Here is a 21,211-nt window from a genome sequence, read left to right as displayed (position 1 = left end):
AAGCCCCACGCTCCCCCTCCCTCTTTCCCTCCCCCTCCCCCTTCCCCTCTCCCCCTCTCCCTCTCCTCGTAGGTTGTTGGGCTTGAACTCCAGGGCCCGGGTGCTGTTACTGAGCCTCTTTGTGCTCAAGGCAAGTGCTCTACCACTTAAGCCACAGTGCCACTTTTGGCTTTTGAGTGGTTAATTGGAGATACGAGTCTCATGGGGGCTTATCTGCCTCGGTTGGCTTTGAACTGTGATCCTCAGATCCTCCCGAGTCGCTAGGGTTACAGGCACCTGGCTGTTTTGGGGGGGTCGGAGCGGACCCAGGCTGTCCTTAACCTGCAGATCTTGCTGTCTCACCCTCCTGGGTGCTGGGATTGTAGGTGTGCTACCATGTCTCGCCTATACTTAGATTTCCGTGAATGGAATCATCATGTGGAGTTGGGTGCTCTGTCCCCGAGTCCGCGTTTGTGCTTGGATTTAGGTTTGTGAGAAAGCTATCTTGTGTGGAGTGATGAGAGCTTGATAATGAGTTAATAAGTGGCTTGTTAATTGAGTGTGATACTTGAAAGCTCATTCTGCAATGACTATAAGACTAAAGCGTTCATAATCTGAGAATCAGTCTGACTGACCCTTAACCAAGCCTGGGTGGGCCCAAAAAATTTGACATTTTTTTTATGTTATAGCTTTGTAAATTGCGTAGATGTTTGGTATTGGACTAAACTTTAAAAAATTTGTTTCTTTCTTTGTACAGAAATGAGCCACAGGTCATCAGATTTCGCTAAAATCATTAACAACACAGAGAATCTTGTGCGGGAATTGTTGTAAGTTTAAATTCTGTTACTTTGGTCCAGTGCGCCATAAATCTGAATGTTTGTTACCTTGTTTGCTGCGCGCTCCTGTTGGTCCAGAATATTCTATCATTAAAAACCATCTCTTGGAGCCTCTCCCAAATTCACCGTTAGTACAGAAACTCTTAGACTTGGTCCCAGCCTGCATTTGTGTGTTGTCATTTTCATTATAAGTTGTATTTCTAAAGGTGCTGGACCATTGTGTGTAGAAGGTCGTTCTCTCTGTGACATGGCAGGGGAGTTCTTATCTAACTCTGGGGGCTTAAATACGGCCTTCTGTCATCTGTTAGTCACTTGGTTGAGGGTAGATATGAAGAAGTTCAGGCAGGTGCCAGTGGCTCACACCTGTAATCATAGTTACTCAGAAGGCTGAGAATCATGGTTTGAAGTCAGCCTAGGTAGGAAAGCCCGTGAGACTTTTATGTCAAGTTAACCAAAAAAAAACGCCAGAAGTGGAGCTGTGGTTTAAGTGGTTTAAGCCAAAGAACTCAGGGACAGCGCCCAGTCCCAGGACTTGAAGGGCCTAGCATCTGAATGACATATCATAGCCTTGCCCTCTGGCCCTTCCTGCTGCTAAGAATCTCTCGGTGGGAATCCTGTAAGTCCTGCCTGGATGCTTTGCTGTTTTTCTGAGCACAAGTCATAGGCCAGGCACAGTTCAGAGCAAGATATCTTCACAAAAACTTAATTCCCAACACGGTACCACCTTGCTCTGCCCTTCCTTAATTATTTTATTTATATGTCTGTGCTCAATTGTCCCAGTCCATTCTGCTTTCTTAGATCTTAGTGTAGTGGCTCATATCTGTTAAGTCCAGGTACTCTGGAGGTAGAGATTGGGGAGGATTGAGATTCAAGAGCATCTTGGTCAAAAAGTTATCAAGACTTTTACCTTAGTAAGCTAAGTGTGGTGGTACATATCTGCGGTTCCAGCTGTGTAGAAGGCCATATGTAGGAATGTGTAGGATCGTGGGGTGAGGTTGGATTATGGGTGATAGCCTACCTGAAACATAACTAAATGCCATTTAAAAGGCCTAGCTGGGAAGGTGGCTCAGTGCTTGAGTGCTTGCCTTGCATGCCTGAGGCCCTGGGTTCGATTCCTCAGCACCACATAAGCAAAAAAGGAAAAACAAAACAAAACTGGAAGAGGCGCTATGGCTCAAGTGGTAGAGTACTAGCCTTGAGCTGAAGAGCTGAGGGACAGCGCCCAGGCCCAGAGTTCAGGCCCCACGACCGGACCGAAAAAAAAAAAAGGGGGGTGGCTAGAGATGGGCTCAACTAGAAGCCTGCTTTCTTAGCAAGCCCAGTGCCTTGAGCTCAAATCCCAGAACACACACACAAAAGGGTTGCCACACAGCCAACAGGTTTGATAGGATGAGCTTCTACAGGAATAGAAAAAGCCCTTCTTCAGAAGAGGCCTTGGAGCCAAGGTCTCAGAACTGAACCCCATTGGCCAGCTTGGGTCAGGTGCTCATCTCCAGCACCTGGGATTGGTTACAGTTGAATTCTGTGACCGAACAGCAAAAGGATGATTCCTTACAGCAGCGGCAGGGTGTTGCCTGCCACAGGAGGAAGTGCTTCTGTTCACAGGCATGGTAGCCCCCCTCCCCCGCCAGGGCTGTCCCAGGAAGGACGGTGTGGGAAGACACAGCGGGACGGGGACTGTGTGTGTTTCTGGTGCTAGATCTACGGCAAACCACGACCAGGAGCATCTTCACTGCGTGCACTTGTGTGTTTATTGTCCCCTGTGCTTCTGCCCAGAGCTGTTCCCGACAACTACAAGGTGATCTTTGTGCAGGGAGGCGGGTCTGGCCAGTTCAGTGCTGTCCCCTTAAACCTGATCGGCCTGAAAGCCGGACGGTGTGCCGACTACGTGGTGACCGGAGCCTGGTCAGCCAAGGCCGCTGAGGAGGCCAAGAAGTTTGGGACTGTGAATATCGTCCACCCCAAACTTGGGAGTTACACAAGTAAGTCTTGGGGGGGCGAGCTGAGTGGTGAGTGCCGATGGAGGTCACCCTGGCCTGCACGTCTGTGACCTCTGCCCCCTAGTGGGGTGGTGCGGACTTGGTTCTGTGGGAAGAGCACCCCGAGGCTGGCTCATTTAGCAGAACAGCCCGGGGCTTCCACCAGAGAAGCCGGGTTCGAGTCTCTGGTTTTCCTCCTCTGTGGCTTCATGGTTAGGAAGGCAGGCGGTCTCCTCTCTGGCTGCAGCTGCTCTCCTGACCTTTCGTCTCTCAAGTTCTAAGACCTTCACCAGAACATTCCCAGCAACCTTCTGCCCCGTCCCCCAGTCTGAATCGGGCCCTGTCTGTGCTGGAGTCACATCCTGCCTCTGGGTCCCTTGGAACCACATGGGCTGAGTGTGGGAGAGAGCTGGGGGCCTGGGAAGAAATTTCTAGACAGAAGCCACACGTGGGATAGATGGGTGCTGGGTCACAGAGGAAGACCCCATCTGTACCCTGCATATCATCTTTGATGCCCCCCCATTCTAAGTGGGGGACTGCCCTGGTGCTGGGGTATGGGTAGCGATGGCGATGGATCTGTCAGTGTGAGGTGTCTGGACTCACCTTTCCCTGACCAGCAGCATCAGTTCCGAATTTCAGTGTCTCCAACTTGATTTCTTGTGATAGAAATTCCCGACCCGACTACCTGGAACCTTAACCCCGACGCATCCTATGTCTATTTCTGCGCCAACGAGACGGTGCACGGCGTGGAATTCGACTTCATCCCTGACGTCAAGGGGGCAGTGCTGGTCTGCGACATGTCTTCTAACTTCCTGTCCAAACCAGTGGATGTTTCCAAGGTGCTGTATCAAAGAGGCTGGGTGGGAGGGGTACCAGGGACTCGGTTTATCCAAGGGGTATTGGTGTACCAATACAGGACAGGCCAAGAGAGTGGGGGGCTGGCAGAGTCCCTGAAGCCCAGGCAAAGCCAGGGAACAGGCTGATGGACCTGCCCTGTAGACGTGATTGCCTCCCCCTCCCAGTCCTCAGGGGGAAGTGATCTCCAGGATCGATAGTGATGACCAAAGTAATTAAAACCTGTTATCACTGAAGAGTTAAAAATAGGCCCAGAAATGGAGGGACAAAGGGTGAACAAATGCCGCAGTGGCCTCTCGAGACACTGTGTAGGTGGAAAACTGGAGGAGAGCAAGGGAAGGAGTGACACTGTCCACAGAGAAACGCACCCTTCCCCTGACTCACGGAACTGTGGCCCCTCTACATCACCTTTCTAATGACAAAAGATAAAGATATTAAAAATGGTATAAATTGTACAAATAGGCTTTCTGTTAGCTGCTGTAGGTTTTTCCTTGGTTGCCAAGAATATCTGGAAGCCTCATTTTGTGAGTTTATTCTTGGTTTTTGTGATAGGGCCTCACTACGTATAATAGCGTGGCTTTGAAGTGGAGATCTCCTGCCTCGGCCTCCTGAGGGGTGTACCCCCACGCCTAGTGTTTCTGTTTTACTTACTTTGTGGTGTGGGGACCAAATCCAAGACCTTGCATGTGCTAAGCCGATGCTGCACCACTGAGCTACACCCACAGCCTAGAGAGGCCATTTAACAGGTTGGTTTGGATGTAGAATGAGGTGCACCATGGACATGTATAAGGCCTTTCCATTGCTGGGCTTGGCTTGCGGTTCCAGGATCCTAGAGAAGCCTAGGAGTTGGGCCATAGAACACCGTGCCTGGGAAAGCGGTTGAGAACTTGCCTTCCACTGCGCATGAATGACTACAAGTGATTCTAAAGTAGCATGTCTTTCTTTCTTCTTAAAGTTTGGTGTGATTTTTGCTGGTGCTCAGAAGAACGTTGGCTCGGCCGGGGTCACGGTGGTGATCATCCGGGATGACCTGCTGGGGTTCTCCCTCAAAGAGTGCCCCTCGGTCCTGGAATACAAAGTGCAGGCTGGTAACAGCTCACTGTACAACACGCCTCCGTGCTTCAGGTAACCCTGGGATGTAGCGGATTTCCCTTCTGGGTGGAAGGCCCCCAGCAGCTTCCAGCGGCCCGGTAGCATCCGCTGCGTGGCTCACCTCTTCGCTTGACCCCGTGTCCACAATCTGCTCAATTCTTGTTGCCTTGTATTATTTTTTGTTTGATCCTGGTAATCCGTGACCTGGCCGTTCAACCATTAACCCAAGGCTCTCTGTAGATGAGGTCCTGTGTGCTGCTTTCAAACAAATAGTTCAGGGTCGGGGATGTAGTTTACCAGTAGAGAATGTGCTTTGATCCCTAGCTGTGTGTGTGTGTGTGTGTGTGTGTGTCTCCAAACTTTGCCAGCAGTGCAGCTTTCTTGATCAAAATTATCAGGTGCTGGTGCAGCAGTGATTTCACCTCTCTCAGGACTTTGTTACAGTTCCCTTTCTGTGAAGGAAAATGTCTCCCACACCATTTAAGAAACAAAGGGCTAGGTAGGCACTGGTAGCTCATAACTATAATCATAGCTACCCAGGAGGCTGATTGAGGGTCTAGGTTCAAAGCCAGCCCAAGCAGAAAAATCCATGAGACACTTATCTGTAATTAACCACCAGATGCTGGAAGTGAAGCTGTGGCTCAGTGGTAGCATGCCAGCCTTGAGTGAAAAAGGTTCTGAGTTCAAGCCCTAGTTCTGGCAGAAAAAAGGAAGAAAGGAAGGAAGGAGAAAAATCGTTTTCAAGGTTAGAAGGGTGATGGACGTTTCCTCTGGGTTTTGTGCAGCCCTCGTGATGCCTGATTTTGTCCTGATTTTGTGCCCCGTCTTTCCCAGGAAAGGGGATCCTGGTGCTCATTTGCTCTGATGCTTCTTGCACCCAGACCGACAGAATTCTGAGTGATACAGGCTGGTGCCCGCTTGAAGTCTTTTGAACTCAGCAGGGTTTGACAGTGGTTCGGTGAAACCTGTCTCACAGGCAGGTGAACAAAGTCCTGTCCCTCCTCTGAGCTGGACTGTAAGGCCCGCAGGAACCCAGAGCCCTGCCTGTGTCCTGCCCACCGAGCAGGGGAAGCCCCTCTCTGAAGAGACGCTGTGGTGTTCTTTTTCTCTTCTGTTCGGTTTGGTGTCTGGAAAGATGCAGTCAGGTGTTCTTTTAATTCTTGTGTTTTTTTGTTTGGCGTGGTGAGAGCTGGAAGGCCTAGGGCCCTCCTTGCGTCTTTGTTTAACTGTGCTGGATCAGCTGCGCCACAAATAGCTGCTCTGTTGCCCTGAGAAGTGAACTGGGTTGGAATAAAGGGTCGCAGTGCGACTCTCTTCAGCCTGTGGTAGAGCACCCTGGACCAGCTAGTGGGTAGAGATAATGATGCTTAAACACCCCTGATAGCCCCCCCAAAACGTGTGTGTGTGTGAAGTGATGCTATGGCTCAAGTGGTAGAGCTCTAGCCTTGAGCACAAAGAGGCTCAGGGATAGTGCCCAAGCCCTGACTTCAACCCATTTTCCCCACTTACATCTGACTGAAGCCCTGATCATGAATTTGTTGTAGCTGCAATATGAAGCAAGGTAATACACTTCTGCTTCAGTTACTTTTAGTTCAATAAGAATTAGAGGCAAAGGATGTACTGACCAGTCTGCTGTTCTTACTGGACTGGGGGGAGATGGTGCAACCCCCCCACCCCTCTTGAGCTTGTGCAGAAGGCTTAGTGTGGCCCATGCTCTCACCTCGGCTGGCCAGCTGCCTTCTCCAGTGTGGGAGGAGTGAAGCCTGAGTGTACACACAAGGAGTGCCGGGAGGAAGGGGGGTGTGGGGAGACCAGCTCTCCAGCTGTCCTTTGTGCTCGGCTCTGTGACTGACACCTGCTTCCCAGAAAGTAATTCATCAGCCTCCAGCCAGAAAGCTTCTGATCAGTCAGGAAGATGGCCTGGCTGCTGTCCAGGGTGCTTTTCTAAGCCCTTATGCATGCAATCATTTGTATTGCTTGAGAAAGTTTATAAAAGTAACATAGTCTTAGCCAAAGTTTCCAAGTGAAGCTGGGCGCAGTGGCTCGCGCCTGTCATCTCGGCTACTCGGCAGCTGAGATCTGAGCAGCACGAGTCAAAATCAGCTTGGGCAAGAAAGTGTGAGACTCCTATCTCTATGCCAGAAGTGGAGCTGTGGCTCAAGTGGTAGAGCTCTGACCTTGAGCAAAAAAAAACACCCGACAACTCAGGAACAGACCCTAAGTTCAAGCCCCAGGTCTGGCTCAGAGAAAGAAAAAAAAATTGAAGGAAGCAAAGTAACCAGGGCAACCAGGGTAGCTGCTTGCTGTGGATTCTCAAAGACCCTTCCTGGACATCTGCGAATCTAGCCATCCCCATGGCTACCAGAATTCTCCGTCAGCTCCCTTATATAATATAGCACAGTAATTAGAGATGCCCGGGATATGCTCCAGTCATGTCAAGATTACTTAATGACATCTAGTGGAATGTAAACCGTGTAATGGTTGTTATTCTATTGCATGAGGAGCAGGAACCAGAACAAGTATGTCCATGTTCATTATAGACTCTTGTCCCTAATTTCCTCCAAGTGGTTTTGGTACCACGTGTTTTTTTTTTTGTCAGTTGTGGGGCATGAACTCTGGGCCTGGGTGCTGGCCCTCAGCTCTTCAGGCTCTACTGCTTGAGCCACAGTGCCATTTCCGGTTTTCTAGTGGTTCAGTGGAGATAAAAGTCTCATGGAGTTTCCTGACTGGGGTGGCTTTGAACCATGATCCTCAGATCTCAGCCTCCTAAGTAGCTAGGATGACAATTGTGAGCCACCAGCTCACAGCTGCTACCAGGTTTTATGGATGCTGAACCTACAGACAGTGAGTGAACGCAGTCATATTTAATCATGGAAATGGAATGTGAGCTGAACAATTCAGACTGTATGAATTCTTTTTTTTTTCTTCCACCCAGCAATATGCCCTGGTGCAAATTCCTACCTTAGCTGTTTGTTCTTGTAATGCTGTGTGGTATTTTGCAGAATCAGACTCACTGATTTAAAAACTGAACAGGCTTAGATGATACATCCGTGTGTTTGCAGTTGGCTCTTTCAGAAGTGAAGCTGTGACTCGATGAATGGTGATGCGTGGGTGGTGGCGAGAATGGAGAAAGCAGGCATGAGCCTTAGAGACTCCCGGCGTTGTAAGATTTCGGCAGGAGGAAGTCGAGCATAAAGGAGTAGGGATTGCCAACCCCAGGGCTTCTGTGAGTGGAGCCACGGCGTCTGGAGGTCAGTGCCGGACCTGTCCAGCTGGGTAGTAAGGCTCAGGAGCTTCCACTCCAGGGTCATCTTTTCCCTGAAGGGCAGCCTGCATCCTTCAGCTCTAGCCACTGCTTGCTGAGGCTTTGTAGACGGAGGATGAGGGTTGAGGGCTGCCTGCGGGCAGACCGTGACAGTGGGCATGCTTTCTGCCGATTCTGCCCGCTCCGATCCTGTGATGCCAGTGGGCGAGTGTGAGCGGAGCTCTGCTTGGGTCTGTGGCACGCACGGCTGGTGTGTGGTTTGTGGGTGTAGTGGAGGAAGAGTTTGGGGTTGAACGGGACACTACAGAGTGTTGTTTTGGAACGAGGGCAGGCAGCAGCATTTCTAGAACTCACGCATGTATATTTTGCTGCAAGTGTGCTCTGTGCTCCCGGAGTGGCTGGCTTGGCCTCTCTGATTGTGATGCTTGTTGACTGCCCCCAATAGCAGTGGGCTAGACTTGCGACCTGCATAGTAGAATCATGACTTTATCTCCCACTTCGGCTGGCTCTCAGGTATTATCCTCAGAAACAGACCACAGTGACTGTCAGAAAGCTCACTACTCGTGTGTGTGTGTGTGTGTGTGTGTGTGTGTGTGTGTGTGTGTGTGAATTCTGGATCGTGAACTCAGGGCCTTAGGCTTTCTTTAGCTTGACCACTTGAATCATGCCTCCAGTTTTGGCGTTTTGCTGTTAATTGGATAAGAGTCTCAGATTTATCTGTCCTGGTTGAAATCTTTAGTTCTCAGTCTTCCGAGTAGTTAGGATTATAAGCATGAACCCAGTACGCATCTACTCTGGTTAGTTCTGAGATGTGCTCTGGCTTTTTGCCTGGCCTGTCCTGCACAGTGATGCTCCTGTTTTATACTTCCTGCCATAATGCGGTGATGGGGGCCACCATCACAACCAGCCTGCCTCCACCATTAGGCCAGGCTGTCTCTGCCCATGGAAGGTACTGAGTGTGGACTGTGGGATAGACAAGGTGAACAATGGGAGCTTCTCGCCCCAGAGCTATAAGTACACAGAAGAATAAAATAAAGGAACACATGATAGAACGGGTAAGGGGGTTCAGGAAGCCAAGAGCGAAAGGGTGAGGGGACGGATAATTCTGCCTCAGGGTAGGGAAGGGTGCTACATGTGTGTATCATGTTTGCGCGGGGTTTAGAGGGACAACTGTAGCATGCATTGAAGTGTCCTCATTAGTCCTCTTTTCCGTGGGCCCTGGTGGGCCTAGAATTGGGATGACCCAGCTGGGTGTGGTGACATACCCATAATCCCAGCACTGGCAGGCCGAGGCAGGAGGATTGCAAATCGGAGGCCAGCGTGGCCTGGTGAGACCTGTTTGCCAAAACAGTGACGAGCAAAGGAAGACAGAATCGCGTTGATGGGGCCCCGTTTCCTGCCCTTCTTGTTTACAGGCTTTTATCTCACCTGCTTCTCACCATGTCTTCAAGTCCTGTCTGGAGGCCACTGGAACAGTTGGCTGTGAACTCAACTGGATTTTTCTTGTAACCCCTTTCAGCATCTATGTCATGGGCGTGGTCCTGGAGTGGATTAAGAACAACGGCGGGGCGGCCGCCATGGAGAAGCTGAGCGCCATCAAATCTCAAATGATCTACGAGATCATCGACAACTCTCAAGGCTTCTACGTGTAAGTCCCTGGCTTTCTAGCTCACATTTTGCCTCTTGTGAATGGAGACCTGTCGTCCTTTCCCTAGGGCACTGTTGTGAGTGCTGGTGGTCCTGTACCGGGTGGTAGGGGTGATGGCACTGAGCTCTGCCCTCCTTCCCCCATCTCAGGAAGTCCAGGTTTTAGGACCCATGTCTGCGGGGTGGGGTGGGGGAAGGGTAGTGATATTTCTAACCCCAAACAAATTCCCTGGGAAGAATTCATTTTCTCCCTGGAGTAGAGATGTTTGCTTGTCATTAGGGTAAAAGAACCTGGGCTGGGAATTGTTGACTTTATTTATCTACGGCCTCTTTGGGTATAAGCACTCTGGCCCCTTTCCTTTACAAAAGAGTTTATTGCTTCTCATTCTGACCCGATACTCTGAATGGAGTTGCTGATGGCCGGTTCAATGTTTATAGGACAAAATGATTAGTGAACATGTCTTGACTTGCCCAAGATCCATACAGAGAATGTACGTATCATGCGTTAATTTCCTAGGGCTGCTGTGCTGTAATAGAGTATCTCAAACTTGGCAGCTTAGAGCAACAGGAATTGTTATCCTTCTGGGGGCTGGAAGCTGAGAATCAAGGTATCCCTAGGGCTTGTTCCCCTCCAAGGACCCCAAGGAAGAAGCCATTTCTTGCCTGTTCCAGCTTCTGGTATCCCTAGGTGGTCCTGGCTGGTGGCAGTCTTTTGACTGTTGTCGTAACCTTCTCCTTCCAGCTCTGTCTGGTTTTCTGTCTCTTACAAGGACAGATCATTTGATTTAGAGGCTCCCCACACCCCAGGATGGCCCGGGATCCTTTCGGTAATTAATAGAATTTTTTCCATATGTATGTATATATATATATATATATATATATATATATATATATTATTACACACATACGTGTGTTCTCAGTTACTAAGCCAGGACTCTTCATTCTGAGTATTCAGTATACTTGGAGGTCTACTCTGTTATGGTAGACATATCTGCCCAACAGCAATGAAGGGAATTGGGTTCCCTTTGAGAATCCCATGCACCGTAGAGAATAGAAGAAAATGAAGCCTTGCTCCTAACTTGGAATTTTTAAGGCCAGTCTTCTAATAGAAGCATGCCTCTGGCTCCCTCACAGGGGGTGTACTCCTTGCGAAGCATGCCTCTGGCTCCCTCATGGGGGGTGTACTCCTTGCGAAGCATGCCTCTGGCTCCCCCATGGGGGGTGTACTCCTTGCGAAGCATGCCTCTGGCTCCCCCATGGGGGGTGTACTCCTTGGACCGCCAGCAGCTGCTGCCATCACTTTGCCTGCTTCGGTGAGTGCCTGGCCTGCAGTGACTGCAGCCCCAGGCCCTGAGGGAATGGGCTTGGCTCGAAGCCCTGGCCTTTGGCTTCCTCTCCACATGCCAGCTGGGGGAAGGGTGCTCACTGCACATTCCTGTCTGTGCTGCGCAGTGGAGGGACGTGCCAGCTGGGGGGGTGGGGACGGGTGGTTGAAGGAAGTTTTCACCCTGGCTCCGATGCCACTCTGAGAGGAGTCGTGGAAACCCCACCATTGCTTGCTGGGACCGTTCATTCTTTAATTGTTACTATAAAGGTTTGTACAGAGGGGCTGCAGTTACCTAAGTACCTTTTTGGACAGTACACCCCTTCCCTTGCTCTCCGTTTTTCCCTCCCATCCCCACCCATAAATTGTGTAGTTTGTTTTCAGCATAGCGTCTGGTGAGTACTGCTGCTGCCTTTGTTCACCTTTGTCCCTCCCTTTCTATGCCTCCCTGTGAACAAACAAGACAAAAAGAAAGCAAAAACAGCAACAAAGGAAAAAGCTCTTGTTTCCATTTCCTGGAGTTCATTTTGATAAAGATTATTTTATATGCTCAGATGAACATAGGCATTGAACCTTTGTGCTCCTAAGAGTATTCCCCTTTGGTCTCATTGTGTGTGACTGTCTAGAATCCTGTATAATTCACCATGTTCTGGAGTATTGGCTCTAGCTTCCACACATGAGAGAAAACATGCACCATTTGCATCTCTGAGCTTGGCTTACCTTATACAGCATGATTTGTCCTAGGTCCATCCATTTCCCCTAGGTGACATGCTATTATTCTTTCTAATGGCTGTAAAATTCCGTTGTGAATAGGCACCATATCTATTGGAACCATTTTAACATGTAAGATTAGGAGTAGTTGGTCCAAGGAGTTCAGAGCCAAGTGCTAAAAAATGTGACATGGCCTTGAAATGGGCTGTTGCTATTTAGTTTTTGGAAGTCCCTTTGGTGTGAGAAGAATGAGAGGGCAGGAATACTTCTGGGCACTTCTCAGAAGGCAGGGACAGCCCCACATAGGCCTAGAGAGAAGAAAGCACAGTGTGTTTGGAGAGCAGACAGCATGTTGCTGGTGTGGGTGGTGGATGCTAGCATTGGAAGGAAGGTATGGAGAGCACTGAGGTCATCTCTATTCATCTCTCCACCCACTTACACCTGTCCATCATCCATCCATCCATCCATCCATCCATCCATCCATCTGTTCATCCGCCCTGTCAGCCACCCAAGTCAACTAATGGCTCCTGAGCACCCACTCTGGGCTAGCCTTGTTCTAGACTTCCGGGGCTCCCAGAATAACTAGTCGTCCATGGCTCCCCCCAGAGTACCCAGAGCCCTAGAGTAAGTAAAGCACCTGGTGGTTATTGTAGAAGAGAGACCGGTTTTTACTGTTGGTGGGCTTCCATGTATTTCTCAGAAGGTGAATTAGACACAAAATTAAGAGGATGGAGGGATGGTTACCTCCGGAGAAAAATCTGGGGAACTTGAAACACAAGAAGGGTAGAGAGAAGGCTGGGGATCTCCTCAAGTCGGCGGGTCCTCCTCTGTGGGGGTTGGGGAATTGGGTCACCCTCAGACCCAGAGCTCCTCCCTCACGCAGGAGCAGCCCTGCCCCCCCCCCCCCTCTTCACAATCAGCCTCTATCTGGGAACTCCTGTCGCCCTGTTGGCTGCCTGCCTAGAAAATCTCATTACCAGAGTCAGGAGCCAATGTTAGTCTCCCTCTGTTCACAGCTGAGTTCTCAGGAAGTTCTTCACTTTGGTTTTTTTTTTTCAACAAAGCCCCCACAGGGGGATGGGCAGTTGTGGAGGGGGCGCTGAGGCCTCCATTAGTCTTAATGGCGTCGTACTTACTGCCTGTGCTTCTTGGGTTTTGTTTCTGATGTCTACCCCCTCCCGCGCCCGCCTTGTGTTCTGGAGGGCAGCATTTTTCCTACGCAGGTTCTAGCTGGTTGCTAGGCCTCCAGCAGCCCTGTCACTAATCCCCAGTAGAGAAGTCTGAGACCAGACAACCCAGGAAGTTGACACGTTCATTTCACAGCCTGAGCCCTGGCGAGTCGGAGCTGAGCCACGGGCCATCCGGGGGGAGCAGAGCATTCTGGGCCTTAAAAGTCACGTGGTCTGACTTCCTAAGCCTGGGTTTTCAGATTGGCTCCTGGGATGGTTGTGAGAATGGAGTGGAAATGTGTGATTAACACCTAAGGGTGAAGAGAGTGAGCTCAGTGCCACCGAGTAGCATTTCTCATTGTTAACTCTTTCTGGCTGTCGTTGTACAAAGCGCTTTGGAGGCTGCTGACACACAGCGTTGAGGACACAGAGTGTACTGAAGATGTCCAAGTGACAGATCCGTTCTGTATGGAAGGGTGCTGGCCTGAGCCACACCCAGCTTGGGACCCACACCAGCCTTGCAGTCAGTTTTGGCTCTTGTTTCTCCCATATCCCTTTAGCCAGTTAAAAGTGACCCCCTCCTGAAGTTTCATGGTAAGCCTGGCGGGGGCGCAGTGGCTGATGAGCCCACAGTGCTGCCTGCCGGCCTGCGCTTACTATTCAGAACACGTTTGAGCCAAGGTTGGGATTTAGGAAGGGACTTAGGAATTCAGATTTCTTACTTCTTAACCTGTGTGTCTCTGAAGCTGGGCCAGAGACATTGTGTGACCTGTGCTTCTGTTGTTTGGGTTTTTTTGTTTGTTGGTGCCAGTACTGGGACTTGAACTCAAGACCTTGCATCTTTGCTTGGCATTTCCACTGAAAGCTGGCACTCTACCACTGTGAGCCACAGCTCCATTTTTTGTTGGCTAATTCGAGAGAAGAGTCTCGTGGAGTTTCTTATGAGGGTTGGCTTAGAATCCTGTCCTTCCCGAGAGGCTGGGATTAGAGGTGGGGCTTGTGTTTTGACAAAAGATGGGAGCTTACCTTTTTCAGGAAGTAAAGACCTGTCATCCACGCAGGCTACACGCAACCAAGGCTGGCAGTGGTTATTCATAGAAGCACTGGGCACTGGAGTTGGTGCTCCATGCTTGAAATTCCCGGTGCTGTGTCTTGGGACAGGCCTTGGTTCTTCGTTGTTGATGGTTCTTGGTTCTTTGTTGTTGGTGGTAGTTGTGGGGCTTGAACTCAGGACCTGGACACTGTTCCTGAGCTTTTGTGCTAGTGCTCTATCACTTTGAACCACAGCTCTACTTCCTGTTTTCTGGTGGTTCATTGAAGATAAGCCTTTCCTGCCTGGGCTGGCTTTGAACTGTGATCCTCAGAACTCAGCCTCCTGAGTTGCTAGGATTATAGACATGAGCCACTTGCACTGGCCCCGTTTCTTTTGACCAAGGAAGTTCCTAACAAGAGCTTTCCAGCAGCCTCGTAAGTCTTTCTCTAAGTCTCTCTTGTGTGCCATAGTTAGATTCCCTGTCTTCAAGTCATGGCCTCTCATTGGCCAAAGGTTCAGCTGGGTTCCCCGCAGAGCTTGTCCACAGGGCCTGCCATGGATCGGGTCCCGCCTCTCCCAGCCACCTCTGGCCAGAGGCCAACACAGCGGCTAAGTCAGAAGCTTCTGTCCCTCTGTGGTATGAGATATCTTTCCTCCTACTTCTGGCCCTGTCTGCCCACACATCCTCCCTCTGAAGCCTGTCAGAGTTGTGAGCCAGCACCGGCTGACACCCTAGAACCCTGTACAGATCCCTTCAGGGCTGCCCCTGCTCGCTTGGGAGCCTTCCTTCCGCTCTTGGATTGTTTTTCTTTTTCCTCCCCTGTTATCGGAGACACAGGGTCATTGGGCTGTGTAAATACCTGTTGCGTGGTGATTTAATCCTCACTCTCTAGTTTTTATGACATGATCGTTTGTGTGTGTGTGGTATTTAGTTCCACACTAGGATGGGTTCATTATGGGGTAGGGGTGTGGTTAACGTGGTCTAGGTTCTTAATTCTTCCTCCTTTTGCTTTTCTTTGTGGGCCAGTCTTGGGGCTTGCCTCAGGGCCTGAGTACTACCCCTTATCTTTTTTGCTCAAGGGTGGCAGTCTACCAGTTGAGCCACATCTCATTTCTGGCATTTTTGGTAGCTTATTGGAAATAAAGATTCTTATGGATTTTCCTGCCCAGGCTGGCTTTGAACTGCCATCATAGGATCTCAGCCTCCTGAGTATCTAAGGATTATGGGCACAAGCCACGGCACTCAGAGCTCTCCCTCCCCCCCTCGCTGTCTGTCCTTGGTTGTGGGCTTGAACTCAGGGTCTGGGTACTGTCCTTGAGCTCCTTTGCTCAAGGCTAGCGTTCTCCCTTTTGAACCACAGCTCTACTTCTGTTTTTTTTTTAATATTTTTTATTGAGATTAAGTAATTACATAAATCTCACAGATTTCACAGTATTGTGGGATAGTGATACTTAAAGTCACAAACACATTTTAACCTTCACAAGGCAAATTGTCATTATCATGGTCTATAAAGTTTGTCAAATCTATAAACTTTGACAGTACAACTATTTCTTCCACATCCGGTGACACGTGCGTTTCTTTCCTTTTGCTTAGTGTGCTTCTGTGTTTTGAGTGGTTAATTGGAGATAAGAGTCTCATGGAAAGCCGGGCGCTGGTGGCTCACGCCTGTAATCCTAGCTACTCAGGAGGCTGAGATCTGAGGATCGCGGTTCAAAGCCAGCCCGGGCAGGAAAGACTGTGAGACTCCTATCTCCAATAAACCACCAGAAAACCGGAAGTGGCGCTGTAGCTCAAGTGGTAGAGCGCTCGCCTTGAGCTGAAGAGCTGAGGGACAGCGACCAGGCCCAGAGTTCAAGCCCCACGACCGACAAAAAAAAAAAAAAAAGAGTCTCATGGAATTTTTTTTTTTGCTTGGGCTGGCTTTGAACCGTAACCCTCAGATACCAGCCTCCTGGGTAGTTAGAATTATATCTGTGAGCCACTGGTGCCCGGCTTCGGCTGTGTGTGTCTGTGTCTGTGTGTCTGTCTGTCCTGGGGCTTGAGTTTAAGGCTTGAGCACTTATCCTTGAGCTTTTTTTTGCTCAGCATTCTACCACTTGAGCACAGCTCCATTTCCAGCCTTCTTCTTTCTGTACTTAATTGGAGATTGGAGCCTCACAGGTTTTCCTGTCAGGTTGGCTTCAAACCACAGTCCTCAGATCTCAGACTCCTACATGGTGACAATTACAGGTATGAGCCCCTGGCATCTGGCTTTTTGTTCTTAAGTGTGCGTATTAGTGCAGCACTTCTATGCCTAGACCCTCACACTGGGAGCTCTTGGCGGCAGGGTATTGAGAGGTTGTCAGCCGTGAAGCCTGCTGCCCGTGAAAGAAAGGGGCTGGGACTCAAGCCCAGTCTCTTCCAGATAGTGGCACCTGACTCCCAGGAATTAGGGATGTGTGTGCTCAGGGTGCTTCTAGCTCTGCCTTTGTTTGCTGTATATCGAGTGACTCCCTGTAGGAGTATAAGAATTTCAGAATTGAGAAAGGGCTGGGTGCTGGCGGCTCTTGCCCTGTAATCCTTGTTACTCAGAAGGTTGAGATCTGAGGATTGCAGTTCAAGGCCAGCTCAGGCAGGAAAGTCCGTGAGATTCTTCCCTTCAATTAACTGCTAGAAAACTGCAAGTGGTACTTTGGCTCAAAGTGGTAGAGTGCTAGCCTTGAGCAAAAGAGCTCAGAACAGCACTCGAGCCCCGAGTTCAAGCCCCCTGGGGAAAAAAAAGCAAGAATGAAGAGACAGAACAGAATTACATGTTGGACTTCTTTTTATTCTATTTGTCTCCTTTGCTTGTTGCTGGAGGATCATTTGTCTGCTTTTTCCCCAAATCTGCCAACTACTAACCTTTCCTAGACAGAAATACATTGGTCATTTATTTCTGATAGTCTCTGTGTTCCTTATGCAAGGGGTTTGGAATTAAACAATGGATATAGCAGCCTTGATTCGGTGGCTCATGCTGTGGCTCACGTGGTAGAGTGCTAGCCTTGAGCAGAAGCAGCTCAAGGACAGTGACAGGCGCCGAGTTCGAGCCCCAGGACTGGTGCGTGCACGCACACACACACACACACACACACACACATAGACACACATAGACACACACACACACACCCAAAAAAAGATGGATGCAGCATTTAATATGCTCTAGGTCTTGTTGCATTTATTTTAATTTTATTGTATTCTGTGATTTTATGATATTCTGGTTATTTTTGCGGTGCTGGGGATGAATCCAGAGCTTTGTCCTGCTGAGTAAATTTTCTCCAGCTCTGACAGTTTGGAGTGGTGTCAGCTCCATTAGTTACCTAGCTCTGCGGCGTGGAGTGCCCAGCACTTAATGATCTGGGCTGGGTGCTGCTTCTGGGCTCTGGCCTCTCGTTCAGCTGGGTCGCCGATGCTTTGGCGTAGTTGCATGCGCCTGGCGCTGGTGTGGTTGCTAGCTCAGGCCTCCACATTCTTCAGTGTGGCCTCCCCCAGATTCTTTATCCGTATTGACACTAGAGATGCTTGCTTGCTTTTTTTTTTTTTTGAACAAGGTCACACTGAGATTTGCCCACATCAGCTGGGATGACAGGTTCACTGCCACACAGACTAGTGTGTAGCATCTCTTGAAGTTGGTTCTGTCGGTATTCCCACTGTGTAGATGAGAGAGGTTAAGTAAGATCTTCAAGGTCACGTGGCTTGGGACAGTAGAAGAATACACAGTGACGCGTCTCGGTCGCTCTTAAGCATTCACAGCATGGTGAGAGCCAGCTTCTTAGTCTCTTCAGCCTCGCAGAGGAGGGCTGCTGGGCAAGGGAGGCTTCTTCCTAGCCCCGGCACTGAGCCATTACCTCTAGCGTGACATGAGCGCTCCGCCTGCTATCCACATGAATGGTTAAGGCTGACAAGCTCAGCGCAAGTGTTCCCTGGCTTGACTTTCCTGTGTAAATAGCCTGGGGAAGTTCTTTGGTTTTTAAATTGAATCTCCTGTTACCATCTAGGAGAAAAGTTAAAAGCCCCTAGATTTATTAAGGACAGCCCATGCCCTTGGGAAAGTATCTGCAGTGACAAACAAGTTTTTTCAGATGTCCAGTGGAGCCTCGAAGTAGAAGCAAGATGAATATTCCTTTTCGTATTGGGAACGCCAAAGGAGATGACGCGTTGGAGAAGCGGTTTCTGGATAAAGCACTTGAACTCAACATGATCTCCTTGAAAGGGCACAGGTGAGCCTGCCTGGAGTCTCAGGCTTCCCAGCTTTTTCCAGACGCAGGGTGGGACCACTGCGGGCCGCTCAGGGTGCGGGCCGGCCTGCGGGCACCGTGGCCATGGGGTGCGTCTTCCCTGTTTCCAGCACACGTCGCACAGTGCCAGTGTAGCACAGTGCTCACCGCCAAGACCAGCAGCAGCAAGCTGCATGGTCCCCACCGTCCAGGTCCCCGCCGTCCAGGTCCCCGCCATCCAGGTCCCTGTGGTCCAGGTCCCCGTGGTCCAGGTCCCTGTGGTCCAGGTCCCCGTGGTCCAGGTCCCCGTGGTCCAGGTCCCCGTGGTCCAGGTCCCCGTGGTCCAGGTCCCTGTGGTCCAGGTCCCCGCCGTCCAGGTCCCCGCCGTCCAGGTCCCCGTGGTCCAGGTCCCCGCCGTCCAGGTCCCCGCCATCCAGGTCCCCGCCATCCAGGTCCCCGCCATCCAGGTCCCCGCCGTCCAGGTCCCTGTGGTCCAGGTCCCTGTGGTCCAGGTCCCTGTGGTCCAGGTCCCTGCAGTCCAGGTCCCCGTGGTCCAGGTCCCTGCGGTCCAGGTCCCCCCCGTCCAGGTCCCCGCGGTCCAGGTCCCCGCAGTCCAGGTCCCCCCTGTCCAGGTCCCCGTGGTCCAGGTCCCCGCCGTCCAGGTCCCTGTGGTCCAGGTCCCTGTGGTCCAGGTCCCTGTGGTCCAGGTCCCCGCCGTCCAGGTCCCTGTGGTCCAGGTCCCTGTGGTCCAGGTCCCTGTGGTCCAGGTCCCTGTGGTCCAGGTCCCTGCCGTCCAGGTCCCCGCCGTCCAGGTCCTTGTTGTCCCTCTCTGTCCAGTTTACTTCTTCTCCGCCTCAGATAACGATTGTCTTTGTCCTAAGTGAAGAGTTTGCATGAATGCATAGAATCATAACGCTTTCCTCACACGCGCGTGGAGCCCGTGCCTCCTGTGGGTTTCCGGGTGGGAGCGTGGCCGCTGTGGTCATGGTGCTGCTCCTCTAAGGAGCGGTGCTGTGAAGTCAGCACCCACGGCCTCACTCGGGTGAGGCAAGCGCGCTGTTACTGACCTACATCCTGGTCCAGTGCGTGCTTTGCATGCCTGCCTTCCTCCCCTTCCCCTTCCCTCCCTTCCTCTTCCCCAGACTTGAACTAGGATTCCCTAGGCAGGTGCTCTGCCAGTTGAGCTACGTTCCCAGCCTTTTTTTTTTTTGCTATGGTTATTTTTCAGATAGGGTTTGCATTTTTCCAGGGCTAGTCTATCTCAAACAATGGTCTTGCCACTCCTGCGTAGCTGTTATCTCAGGCGTGTACCACTATACTCATTTTACTGATGGAGATTTTGCTCAGAGTGATCTTGAGCCACAATTGTTCCGTAGTCCCGCCTCCTGAGTCCTGAGTGCCTGGGATCACAGGCATGAATGGCTCTTCGCCTAGGCTTGGTTGGCGGGGAGGGGTAGGGGCAGGGGTGTAGAGACAAGAGCTGTTCCATGCAGCCCAGCCAGACTGTATGGCGGGAGTTATGCCGTATAACTTAGACCTCACCATCCTCCTGCCTCGGCTTCTCACGTGCTGGGATTACAGGCATGCACCACGCCTCCAGCTTGCTGTTGTTCCTCACATTGGCTCTTGGTCATTCCAGGTCAGTGGGTGGCATCCGGGCTTCTCTGTATAATGCTGTGACGGTTGAAGATGTCGAGAAGCTGGCCGCCTTCATGAAAAACTTCTTGGAGATGCATCAGCTATGAATACGTGGAATCAGCCTTTGACCAACGTACAGAGTTTAGAGTAATTTGGGAATGGCTACAGCAACTCTACTGACACGGTGGTTTGTTTTTCTCTGAATGAACGTACTTGTGATAGAGTCTTCTTTTCAAAGAATAACAGCAAAATAACCAGCTCATGGGACCACTAGCCAATGACTACCTTCATTCTAACTTGAACTGGAAGCATTTCAGAAAAAGCCTTCTTGTTGCTTTTTTAACCAATTCCAGGCTGTTCTGTCTTTGCTGGCACTTCTTTTTCTAGCTAGATCTCAGTCTTTGAACTTGCCCAAGCTAAATTCTGCCAGGTGCAGTTAGCTGCAGTTCGAGTCACACGAACTCACCACATGAAGGGTGGGGCTCTCAAGGTGCTGAACATAGACCGCAGTGGGTCTCCCCAACTATTGTGGGGGGAGAGAGCATCCCAGCTATTGGTTGAGGTTGGTGTTGACCATTTGTGAGTGTTTTAGGGTTCCAGACAAAGGGAAAAGGGCCGATCTTTTTACTGTTACACTCATAAAGAGATAAAAATGATTTGCTACATAAATGTTGATAGGATGAGGTCTTTTTAAAATCCCAGTTTATATGTCTCAGCCTTTGTATTTCTTATAAAGCCATTCTCAGTGATGAACATAGAGGCTTCTGAGTTTGTTACAGCCCTTGACATCGACATCATAGCTTCTACTAACATCAGATGTGCCCCTCCCCCCCCATCTTCTCAGCTGCTTCATAGACAGTCCACAAGCTACACCTTCTCCTTTCAGTAGGTGGAAGAAATGGGTTTGTTCCTTGTTTTCCAGTTTTGCCTTGACACTGAACTGTGTTGGACCGACTGGTTTCTATGTAGAGTTTGACAGTATTGCCATTCTACAGTCTTTCCCCTGTTGTGTATCTGGTGTTGGTATTTCATGTTGACTATGTGAAGAACATTAAAGTTCTGAATCATTGAAGCCGTTGTCAGTGAGTTCTTCCACCCCCTTTCAGACCAGTGCTCCTTGCTAAGTGTTAGCTTGTGTTGGGGGTGTCTCAGGATAGTGGGTGTCACATAGGAATTAAGGACAGCAACTCAGAGAGAACTTGGAAAGGCAACGTTTACTTCTGCAGAAGGACCGTCCTACCCACAGGAAGCCGAGTAAGCGAGTGTGCCGGGTGGGCAGTGTGCACAGCTTTGTTCTAATTGGTCAGAACTTAGGTTCACAGTTCTGTGTGATTGGCTGGTTTGAAGGGGGTCAAAAGTTTCTGAGCAATCAGCCAAACTGGGATATCTGGCCACAACTTGTCAGGAAAAACAACTCTTACTCAGCTGGTACTCTTAGCACTTGATTCAT

The 21,211-nt window shown here is 50.3% G+C and overlaps 1 protein-coding gene across 1 annotated transcript in view; it reads left to right on the top strand.

Moving 5' to 3' along the window:
* The window catches only part of Psat1 (phosphoserine aminotransferase 1), a 32,806-nt gene extending 11,973 nt beyond the window's left edge, over window positions 1-20,833 (top strand). The window contains exons 3-9 of the mRNA XM_013018388.1: window positions 737-806; window positions 2,592-2,797; window positions 3,461-3,633; window positions 4,605-4,774; window positions 9,526-9,654; window positions 17,989-18,126; window positions 19,763-20,833. Coding sequence (XP_012873842.1) covers window positions 737-806; window positions 2,592-2,797; window positions 3,461-3,633; window positions 4,605-4,774; window positions 9,526-9,654; window positions 17,989-18,126; window positions 19,763-19,868 — 992 coding nt within the window. The 3' untranslated portion in view covers window positions 19,869-20,833. The remainder of the gene's footprint in view (window positions 1-736; window positions 807-2,591; window positions 2,798-3,460; window positions 3,634-4,604; window positions 4,775-9,525; window positions 9,655-17,988; window positions 18,127-19,762) is intronic.
* The last annotated feature ends 378 nt before the right edge of the window (window positions 20,834-21,211 follow it).

This window comes from Dipodomys ordii, unplaced genomic scaffold, assembly GCF_000151885.1.
Source record: "Dipodomys ordii isolate 6190 unplaced genomic scaffold, Dord_2.0 Scaffold40, whole genome shotgun sequence".
NCBI classification, from domain to species: Eukaryota; Metazoa; Chordata; class Mammalia; order Rodentia; family Heteromyidae; genus Dipodomys; species Dipodomys ordii.
The sequence above is the reverse complement of the archived record's forward strand: the minus strand, read 5'-3'. Positions and strand labels throughout refer to the sequence as shown.